The 11,914-nt window shown below is 36.9% G+C and overlaps 1 protein-coding gene across 1 annotated transcript in view; it reads left to right on the top strand.

Annotated features, from left to right (window-relative positions):
* Positions 1–3,027, top strand: part of LOC121378023 (glycoprotein 3-alpha-L-fucosyltransferase A-like) — a 6,752-nt gene extending 3,725 nt beyond the window's left edge. Inside the window, exon 2 of the mRNA XM_041506153.1 lies at positions 2,222–3,027. Within this exon, the coding sequence (XP_041362087.1) occupies positions 2,222–2,546 (325 nt within the window). The 3' untranslated portion in view covers positions 2,547–3,027. The remainder of the gene's footprint in view (positions 1–2,221) is intronic.
* The last annotated feature ends 8,887 nt before the right edge of the window (positions 3,028–11,914 follow it).

Below are 11,914 nucleotides of genomic sequence, written 5' to 3'. Positions count from 1 at the left end.
ACTCAACAGAGTTCATTATATCTGCGTGTGCTTTTTACGATCGTGGGATTTACGTTGTGAGTGTGTGTGTGTGTGTGTGTGTGTGTGTGTGTGTGTAAAACTGACTCGCATTTGCATTGTGTGTGAGTGTGTGTGTGTAAAACTGACTCGCATTAGCGTTGTGTGTTAGTGTGTGTGTGTGTGTGTGTGTGTGTGTGTGTGTGTGTGTGTGTGTGTGTGTGTGTGTGTAAAACTGACTCGCATTTGCGTTGTGTGTGAGTGTGTGTGTGTAAAACTGACTCGCATTTGCGGTGTGTGTTGTGTGTGTGTGTGTGTGTGTGTGTGTGTGTGTGTGTGTGTGTAAAACTGACTCGCATTTGCGTTGTGTGTGTGTGTGTGTGTGTGTGTGTGTGTAAAACTGACTCTCAAAAGATTAAAAACATTAGTGGCTAGTCTCAAGGAGCCGACTATTATAACGTTGCTATTATGTGCAAGGATGATTGGACATGTGTGACATTTTTCGATTATTGTAGTAACAAACAGTCGTGACAGACACATATTATTAGTATTACATGTATTATTGTTATTAGGTCCGTAGGAATCGGGATGAAGGGGGCTGTCCTACTCTATATAAATAAATAAAGATATAAATCTGGATTATTCATCCACTAGACTGTACCGGGTACCTAATATTTACCCAGTATAGTCAGGATTACCGTCTATCTTACTGTATGGTGGAGGACAGCTAGCGACATTCTTCTAGGAATGTTGGTGCATGTTGTTCGGGTGTGGGAGGATCTGGCGTGGGTGTCTGATGATATATTTATTTTTAGTGGGGGGTTTTGTTGTTGTTGATTTTGTTTTTTGTTTGTTTGTTTATTTATTTTTGGGTTTTGTTTGTTTTTTGTTGTTTGTTTGTTTTTGTTGTTTTTTCGGGCGGAGGATTAACTCATGTCATGTCGCATTTATTTATCTTTTTCATTTCATTTTTTAAATATTCTTTTCTTTTACAGTTATTTCTCTCCTTCAAGCACAACACCCACCTTCCATTTTTATAACACACCTTCGAAATATTTCTAATGTCCGGTATACATTTACGTAGTTATTTTTATTCATGTATACATTTACGTAGTTATTTCCATACATGTATACATTTACGTAGTTATTTTCATACATGTATACATTTACGTAGTTATTTCCATACATGTATACATTTACATAGTTATTTTCATTCATGTATACATTTACGTAGTTATTTTCATACATGTATACATTTACGTAGTTATTTCCATACATGTATACATTTACATAGTTATTTTCATACATGTATACATTTACATAGTTATTTCCATACATGTATGTATAAATATATTTTCGTCTGAAATCATGCGTTAGCGGGGTGTGGGGGATCTAAATTGGCAAGTAAAGTTTATAGGAGATCGCGTCCTGCTCCCCCTAAAAATATATTTTTTTAAAACCTAAATCTTCACAAGCGTTGGTAAAATTTAATTCTTTGAACCCAAAACATGTATTTAGACATCGAAATCATCTTCATATGTCAAGCAGAAGCTGAAAAACACGTTTTAATTATTTTGGTGGCCATCTTGTCTTGTCTTACCATCTGGCGGAGTTAACCTATACTTTTGAGAGGGTCAGCCACGCTACTTTTATTCAGAAGGCTTCGAAGGTATTGCAAATTACGGCAGTCACGGAACTGTATTATTTCCCCTCTACTAATAGAGTAGAGTACTCGCTTGGGATGCCATGTGTCGCAGGATCGATCTCCCACAGTGTACCGGGGGGGTGGGGGGGGGGGGGGGGTGAGAGACATAACACCCGCAATAATTCACAGATTTCATACACACCCGTGTAACAGATGACCCGCTATCGATCAATTTTTTCTCCACGATATGTTGTAGATTTGTGATTGTCTGTTACGAGGTCATGACCTAAGTGTCCCAAGTAACCATAAACGCACGTACGTCATGTGTCTATGACGTCATTAACTTGCACACTTTCAACATTGAGTCTTTTGGTTCAGTGTTCGTCCCTTACCCCTTTTTATTGTTATTCTTAATTACATGTTACGAAATAGAATTATACACTTGTGCCCGTTGGAGACACTTTATCTTACAACTTGGTTTCTATAGTTAGATACATTTGGCAACCAATTGTAAGGTATATCGTCTCAGTCGGGTACTCGTGTATTGTTCTCTATATCCTCAATAATATTCTTTTTCAGAAACGACGTTATTCCGGTTGTAATGGGAGCGCATCCGGACGATTACCGAAAGGTGTCGCCACCACACTCGTACATTCACGTGGAGGACTTTCCAACCATCCGGGCTTTGGCCGAGTATATGAAAGAGCTCGATCAGAATGACAACAAATACAATGAGTATTTTCAGTGGAAAGGGACGGGCAGCTTCATCGATACTAAATTCTTTTGCAGGATTTGCTCCTTAGTCAATGACGATAATAAGCCAAGGTTAGTTGTGGATAATTTGGAAGAGTGGTGGCACTCTAAAGACGTGTGTAGACCCGGCCCTTGGTTAGTCACGCATTAGACGACCGTAGTCGATCAGATTGAAGTCCGATCTTACCGTCCATTCCGCACGTCAGGTCCGCCTTAGTCAATCGGATATGAACTGATGTCATTTTGTGTACAGCGTTCTACCAGAGAGTTACACAGTACATTATGTAACAGAAAACAAATAGAAAAGAAGTAGAAAATTAATTTAATTTTATTATAAATTGTTCGCTGTATGAGAATTTAAGAACTATGTGTATTCCAAGAAGGTATTACATTACCAGAACCTTTTATATATTTACTAACTTAATGGCAATAAGGAATCAACCATTTGACACGTGTATACGTCCACTGAAGGTTCAAACTCGTCTGTCTTAGGCACATTCTCCGAATTTCCCGGCGGATGTGTCCAAAACAGGTAGGACAGTCACTGTTATCGCATGTGTGATATTGCTCCTTGGATACAATTGTGTGGTTATTTATAGCCTGCAAGAATACATTCCGTTATACAGAATCAATTAAATGTTGTTGTTTTTCTTCTTTCTGGCGTTGTAGTTTTAACTACACAATTTAATCAGACTGGTGCGTTTTCAGTGCAGTTCAGTGTATATTTTTTTTCTATTCTACATTCTTCATGGATCCGTTGACGATCTTTACATACACTGAGTAAACCACATACCTTACCTTGACTGAATCGCCATTACTCGATATACCACAATTAACAAACTTCAGTCACTTATACTGACACACAATGAAAACGCAAAACAGATATTTTTCAATATTTTGTTGTAATTAATGAAAAATATATTTATTGCACTTAAAATAACAATTTATGAGAGGAAGCCATTGATTGATACTTTGGGTTTTAATCCTGGTTTTGTTCTCGTTACACATACAATAGCAGAAACACACAAAATGGTGTGACATGCGTTCACTACATGCTCAATCATGCTGCATGCAATGCACGTGAAATGCCAGTATGACACATAAAAGTCACGTAACGGTGTCACATTACTCGTCACATTAAGAATGCCACGACTCGAATAAGAACAAAGGGAGCGAGCGTTGGGGGACTTCGCAAAGCCAAGTTGCTAGGACCTTCAGAGTCCATCCATCAACTATTGGACGACTTGTTCAACGTCATCAACAGACCGGGAGTGTCCGTGATCGACCTCGACCTGGTCAACGTCCCGTTACGACCCCACGCCAAGATCGGCAGATTCGACGACCCCACCTCCGTGACCGGTTCAGAACTGCGACGATGTCAGCACGCAACACGATAGGACGTCATGAAAGGCATATCCATCCGATGACGGTCATCCGTCGACTCAGAACGGCTGGACTCGGATGCAGACGCCCGTACAACGGTAACATCATGACACCGCGACATCGTGCTGCCAGACTACAGTTTGCTCTCCAGAATAGTAATCATCCACCAGCCTTTTACCGGAGTATTGTTTTCTCAGATGAGTCCCGTTTCTCTGTCTCCTTTGCTGATGGAAGAGCAAGTGTGTATAGGAGTCTCCATGAACGGTATGCTGACGGATGTGTGAGGGAACGTGATCGGTTTAGCGGCGGTTGTCTGATGGTATGGGGGCAATCAACTGTGATTTCATGGAGTGATCTCATCATTGTCCACGATGCCCTTACAGTCCAGCGTTATGTTGACGTTATTCTAAGACCAGTTCTCCAACCACTTTTGCGCCGTCACCGAAGACCAGGAGGTCCCCTTCTGTTTCAACAAGATAATGCCCGTCCACATACTGCAAGAATTACCCAGGCATTCCTGCAACAAGCCGGTATCACCGTTATAAACTGGCCCGCCGTTTCACCGGATTTGAACCCAATTGAACACATGTGGGATGAGTTAGGATGTCGTGTACGTCACCGCCAGCCACCACCGCGTATCGCGTCGCTGAGCTTGCACAGGCGTTGCAGGAGGAGTGGGGGAACATTCCTGTGGCTTATTTGAGACGTTTGTGCCAAACGCTTGCTCACGGACCAATGGTGGACACACCAGATACTGACCTTGATAGGGGGGGGGGGGGGGGGGGCGGGGTTGAACTTTCGATTACGAATGCAACTCGATTACTGATGATAACTGGCCATGTTTTCATGTTAATACCAGTCATTAATGTCATCAATTCATTAATAGTTTGTCGTTATTTGCAATGAAAAGTTGTTTTTGCGTTTTCATTGTGTGTCAGTATAGTTTTAATGTTAAGAAAGCTGTATTTTCTTTTCTTAACATGCCTCGACGGATTATTGGTTAAGCTGTCGACATGTACCAGCTCTCATACAGGGGGAATTTCAACTGTTACATTGGGGTGTATGGTTACTACATCTTAGTCATTAACCACAAAAAAATTGCATTAACTCTTGGGGTAGTGGTTAAGCCACCGGACTTAGGGCTGGTAGATACTGGGTTCGCATTCAGGTACACCGGCTTCCACCCAGAGCGAGTTTAACGACTCAATGGGTAAGTGTAATGTCACTACACCGACTTCTCTCTCAATAACCGCTAAATAGAGAATAATACATGAGTGACAGTTAGATACCATTTATCTCACAACGAGTTGTTTAAAATGTATCTAACGAACGAAAGCGAGTTTGATACGTTTTTAAACAACGAGTTGTGAGATAAATAGTATCTAACGGACACGAATGTATTATTCTATTTCTTACATATCCTCAAAAACCAGTTTTTAAGCAAATTTTAACATCTTTTTCGACTAAAAGGTATTTACAGCTGTTGCACTTGCAGCCAACTTACGCGTCACAGACACATGTTTATCAGGTTAATTATACGTCACAGTGTAATCCATTTCCATCGTATTGTTTTTCATTGGCTGCATGGCACTGGTGACCTTGACATCACCTAGGAGCAGCCAGTCGTATGTCCTGAAATTGTTAACACACGTACGTTTGTTAACAACCCATGTGTTATCAAAAATAACGCATGGTGTTCTCACCAACGGGTGTGTAAAAATAACTAACAACTAACCCATTACCGTGGACAGAGTCCAAATAGCTGAGGTGTGTCTTCAGAAGAGTGTGCTTGAACCGTAATTGGGTATAAGCACTAAAGTAAGTTTAAATTGAAATGAAATGAATGCCATTAACTCCTGTATTGTCTTGTGCTGACCATTGCTAGAACCACGAGCTTGAACCGTATCTGGATATAATAAACTAAACTCAAACAACCATTTTCTTAGATAAATATCAACAACAGATTCAAATATGTTCAAACGGGTTAAAGCAATGTTGTTTCTGCAGGGGCGGGACGTAGCCCAGTGGCAAAGAGCTCGCCTGATGCGTGGTCGGTCTCGGAACGATCCCCATCAGTGGGCCCATTGAGCTATTTCTCGTTCCAGCCAGTACACCACGACTGGTATATCAAAGGCCGTGGTATACGCTATCTTGTCTGTCGGATGGTGTATATAAAATATCCCTTGCTACTAATAGAAAAATGTAGGAACAATGTAACGGCTTTCCTCTCTAAGACTGTGGTAGAATGACCAAATGTTTGACATCTAATAGTCGATGATTAATAAATCAATGTGCTCTAGCACTTGTTAAACAAAACATCATTTTTGTTTTGTTTTTGCAGTGCACTGTATTGTAATTTCACACCGTTATACAATTATTATAAATTTTAGGCAGCATTGTATATTAAAACACAAGTGCATTATATACATTTGGGGGTATTGCAAAAACCTGTCAGATGACCAGAACCACTTCAGGTGTACGAAAATGAATATTCTAATTAATAAAATGTAAATGCTTCCAATTTGAATGACCAAAAAACGAAAAAAAGAGAGGAAAATACGTAGTAGTGTTTAAAAACTAAGGTGTGTCACTTGTTGAAGCCCAAAATGGCCCAATTGCCCAAGGTGTCCCAATTCTAAAAATAATGCACCAAAGCTGCCCAAAATGTCCCAGCTAATAACTAGAGTGTTGAAGTTTGTTTTGTTTAACGACACTACTAGAGCACTGATTTATTAATCATCGGCTATTGGATGTTAAACATTTGGTAATGTTTAGTAAAAATGGATCTTTTATATCACCATCCCACAGATAGGATAGCACATACCAAGGAATTTAATATAACAGTCGTGATGTGTGTGTGCGTGTGTGTGTGTGTGTGTGTGTGTGTACTGAATTTGTTAACCTGAATTCACCCTATAAACAAAACGTAAATGCAGTTTATTCTGTCTGACCCCATCCCCTTTTAAAAGCAGAATCCGCATGATGGTTTTTCAATCTGTGTTTCTTGTTCTTTTTTTTCTAATTTGTTTGTTTTGGTTTTATTATTGGAGTGGTAATCCGCTGGTTTTCAGTTCGTTTTTGTTTTTTTTATTTATTTTTTGCAAAACTAACTTCAAACATTAGAAACAGTGTTTCTAGGAATACACAACAACATTTTATTTTGTCGAAATATTTCTTTTTTGACTACAAAATTCCTGTTAATTATAACGCACGTACAACCCACCACACCACACAGTACAACACACAATATAACACAACACAATACAATACAATTCAATACAATAAAAAGAAATACTATCTTCATTGGGTAAATGTTACCAGGAAAAACAAAAACATACAGAAACTGGTTTTACCTACAACAGAGATAAAACAGGATGATAACATTATTGCAGTTAAAACGTCTAGCTCCGGTTAAAATATACAATGTAAATGCATTATATTCAATTTGACAAAGTACACCCACCCACCGCACATATCTACATGCATGCGTACACACATACATACATCCATACATACATACATACATACATATATACATGATATTTAGACTCGGGCAGATGATCTGTTCGTGGCTTCTTCTTTTTTATATGTGTATTATTATTATTATTTTTTTTTATTATTTTTTTTTTAATCATTTATTATCCCCAGCCAAGTTTGATCATGTCAAGGTTGGGGAGCCTTGATTTCATTGTCTTACAATAGAGTTGCTATATAAGTGAAAATGCATAATATTATAGTAATTTAACATATAAATATATTTCTAGTGTTCCCATATGGTTGGGGATTGGCAAAGAAAGCCAAGATGCTATGATTCATATCTTGGAAAGAGTTGAGAAAAGTAGAAGGAAAGAAAGAAAATACAACAGAATAGAAAGAAATTAATGAATGAATAAATAAATAAATAAATAATGGGGGGGGGGGGGGGGGGGGACTTAAAATCTATGCTACGAAAAAAGACTTATATTTCGAAACGAAAAAACCTGCAATTACAAACGAAAAGACCTGTAATTCGAAACAAGCTATTTATAAGAAGTTTCAGTTAAAAAGATTATTGAAAATTTCACGTTCACAATTTTTATATGAAATAAACCTTTCGATTTCAAATTTGTTTCGCAATATATTTTTAACTCCATTTATATTTAATACTTTTTTCTGTACTTTCATACTATAAATATAATATTTAATATTGATAATTAACCAATTTACAAAGTTGCTGTGTTCATTATTAACCATACCAAACATAACAATATCTCGGTTAAAACAAATATCAATTCCAGTGTCAGTCTGTATCCAATGTTTTGTAGCTCCCCAAATGTGGTTAACCTTATTGCAGTCAAAAAATAGATGTGGTATCGTTTCTGGAAAATTTTGACAGAAGTCACAAGCATTTGAATCAACATAATGTATCATGTGTAAAAATGTATTTGTAGTTAAGATTCTATGCAGTATTCTGTATCGAAACCATGATAAGGTTGAATCTTTTACACATCGAAAAGGAATAACATAATACTTTTCCCATTGCCTGGTATCGTACATAAATCCTTCGTTCGCATATTTTAATTGTGCTTTGGGGGTTATAGTTTGTGAAGTTATCATATCATAAATATCTTTACAACCTTTTTTGTCTTTTAATAAATATTTTAGTTTAAACAGAAAAACCGGAATTTTTAGAATTGTGAACGTGTCATCCCTTATTGTTCCAAGCTTGTTTATAAATGATTTAATAGCACTTGTAAGTGAAGCATATTCTAAGAAGTTTGTATTTATATGATATTTTGTTGCAAACTGTTCGTATGTATAAAAATCACCTTGTTCATTTAATAAATCATTTATAAATATAATACCGTTATCTATATAAATTTTGTATATAAATGGTTTGTTACCTATACATATTTTGCTATTATACCAAATATTAATGCTTAAAATATCCTCAACATTTTGTGGTTTTTGATATTTGTGTATCTCTAACCAGCTGAACAAGGTGTCTCTCCAAAACGTATTTCGGACGTGTTCAACATTTTGCATTAGGAAATAATCGCCTTGTATAATCAAGTCTTTTAAAGATATGTTTGTAACTGATTTAAACAAGTTATCCACTTTTGAGTTATTTAAAAACATTCTTCGAATCCACGTGCATTTTAAGGCTGTTATAAAATTTGATATGTTTATCATTTTAATACCACCTGTTTTGTAATTTTGTATTATTAGATTCAGTTTCAGTTTTTCAGTATTGCTCTGCCAGATAAATTTAAAAAATAATGTATTTACATTTTTTATCAATTTGTCATTTGGGTTTGGTAGCGCTATTAACAGATGGGTTAGCTTTGGCATTATTAAAGTTTTCAGTACTGTTATTCTTAAAGGGACACACCCTAGTTACGGCTATTTGTTAACCATTACGGCGTTGTTTTTCGCTATTAAGCCCCATTTTTCACAAATAAAATTGCACTTTACTTACATTTTATTATTTAGAATACACATTTCCTTTCACCTGAAGTGCTTTTTGGTAATCCTGATGTTTGTAAAACCACGAAATGCATTTTTTTGCATTTTTTCACAAGACGTGCTATCGAGAAAAAACCGTTAAGCAAGCGAGGTCCAATCTATTTTTAGAGGGGATATTTCCATTTCAATGTCACAGACGTTGGTATATCACGTGACCGTTATCATTTTGGTTCGGTTTGTTTTCTCGTGCACGGTTCGCGCAATCAACATCCGATTTGTTGTTGTTCATTTGTGAGATTTTTCTTCACAGTTCGTGAACATTTTCAGTAACAATAAAGTTCAGACAAGTAAGTGTCTCAATACAAAACGTTACAAACCCTTAAAACCAATAATTTTGCTAAGTCTTACGATATCTGGAGAGGGGATACAACCAGGACAGAACAGTTGGAACATGTCCAGGAGAGGTGAAACGAACGCACCCCAAGTCTGTGAAATTTGTCGTGACGTAGGCATTGTTGTGCTTCGAGCGACATCTACCAGTGACATCAGAATACTAACTTTCAAAATTATTTCAAGCAATTGGGACATGGGGATTCCCATGGTATTTATCGATATAAAACCTGCTTTTTCACTCCATTTGATAAAAACGTGATCTAAGTGTGTTACAGGTTTGTAGATTAACCAAATTATAATTTATTTTCGTTGGATGGAACTAGGGTGTGCGGCTTTAATTCATGTATTATTAATTCATATGATGTATTTTGATATTGGCAAGTATATTAACACCAAAATGTATTAATTGGTGTCCGAGTGGTTAACGTTGTGGGCGGTTGTGGGCGGTCAGTTGCCATGCGAATCAGTACAGTAAGTTCGAATCCTGCAAATTGCTTGTTTTTAAATATTTGGTTAAATAAAAGATGTTGAGTTGTTTGGATTGATCTTGTTTCATTTCCATGTATGTAAAACGTGTATTTTGTGTATTTGACAGACGGAAAAAGCCAGGCATTAATATAAAGATGCACGCAGACAAACACATACAATCAACCCACAGACAGAAACATGTGATATTGCTAAAATATCTTCGAGACAAAATACATCACTAAAAATAGACAAAATACAAAAGAAGACAAATTAGGTCAGGAAGCCCTTTTTGTCATGGCCATCTGTGATACAAATTCTGGATACACTACATGAACAGTTTATGATAGGGCCCATTGACATAACCATCATATTTAAGCACTATTATATTAAACGAACTTGGGGTTGATAATTCGAGTAGTGTTATATATAAGACCACTATGTTGTCTGAAGAAGACATATGCTAAACACACGAATCTGTCCTTTGGACATTTGGCTTGAGCTTAAAATCCGAAGACATGTCCATTCCTCTTATATATTAGATTCCAATACGTCATAAGAATGCATATAAGGAGAAATACATCGCGGTGTCCAGCAAATACACTCAAGTTCCAAATCATTCACGCTCAATCCAGATAAATTTCACTAATATTAAATCATTTGATTTTTCAACATTATTCACAACAATCTTCCATGACAAACTGAAGGAAAAAAACTCCATTCCTTAATCTGCGGAACATTGTTACAAAGAACGGTGAACGCAGATACATGTCCAATCTAATCTTCCATGGATCTGGACAATTCGTAAAGACCGAGAGTGAATCCAGACTACAGTATACTCAGGCAGACATATAACGTATAATTTACTCTTCGCTGTATCGACGGTCTTATATCATTCTTTAATAGCAAGATTACATATTACCTTCCATTGATTTACTCATGAGTGTTTGAAATAAAAAGAAACATCTGAAGGTATTAGATCAGATTCACACCTCGATCTATGCAAAGAGATTCAAAGAGACACAGGTCTCCAGACTGAGCCGTATGAAAAAAGGAATGACAACTTTCCGATAGTCAATTATGCCTTTATGCCGAGCAATATACCTTCTACTCCAGCTTTTGGTGTTTACATATAACAACTTCTAACATACCTTAGAACATACTCCTTGTATGCAGATATGAACCAATTCCATATCATTCTGGTACAGATGTTGTTCCATCAGAGTTATGATGTCCAGGAACCTGATGGCATCCAATAAGGTTTATAGTAGACATTTGGAAGCTATATATACTAATTACGATGCATCAGTGACTACAATTATTGCTGATGCTATTCCATATTTTGAACGTGTGCATACTTTTTATCTCTTTGGTGAAACTCTGGCATATTGTTTTATTTTGCATCGTTTTAGATGCAGTGACGGACTTATATTTCGGTCTGTCACGACTTGTTTAGAATATAAACAGAAGTATTGTACAGTGTTAGTTATGTCTATTTAGTACCTATAGGAAATGATATAATGGGAATGTATATGGTTTTGATGTTACCACAAAAAGATTGTGTCCTGTGCTAGTTTGATTTAGTAAACTAGTCTGGGAGTGGCAGTCCTCTTTGCGCAAGAAGGATGAAATATCCAGTAAAGGAGGAAATCTCGTGCCTCGGGAGTGGCGGTCCTCATACAGACGAGGCAATAATTAGAGAATCATAAAATCAACAATTATGTTACCAAAATCTGCCCTTTTTAAATTACAGCTAGAAAACAGAAACCCGCTAAAATGTCATTGATTACTCCTATGGCATAGCAACAATAAAAACGGATATTACATGTACAC

This window comes from Gigantopelta aegis, chromosome 1 (assembly GCF_016097555.1).
Source record: "Gigantopelta aegis isolate Gae_Host chromosome 1, Gae_host_genome, whole genome shotgun sequence".
Taxonomy (NCBI): Eukaryota; Metazoa; Mollusca; class Gastropoda; order Neomphalida; family Peltospiridae; genus Gigantopelta; species Gigantopelta aegis.
This window is presented reverse-complemented; position numbering and strand designations above follow the sequence as displayed.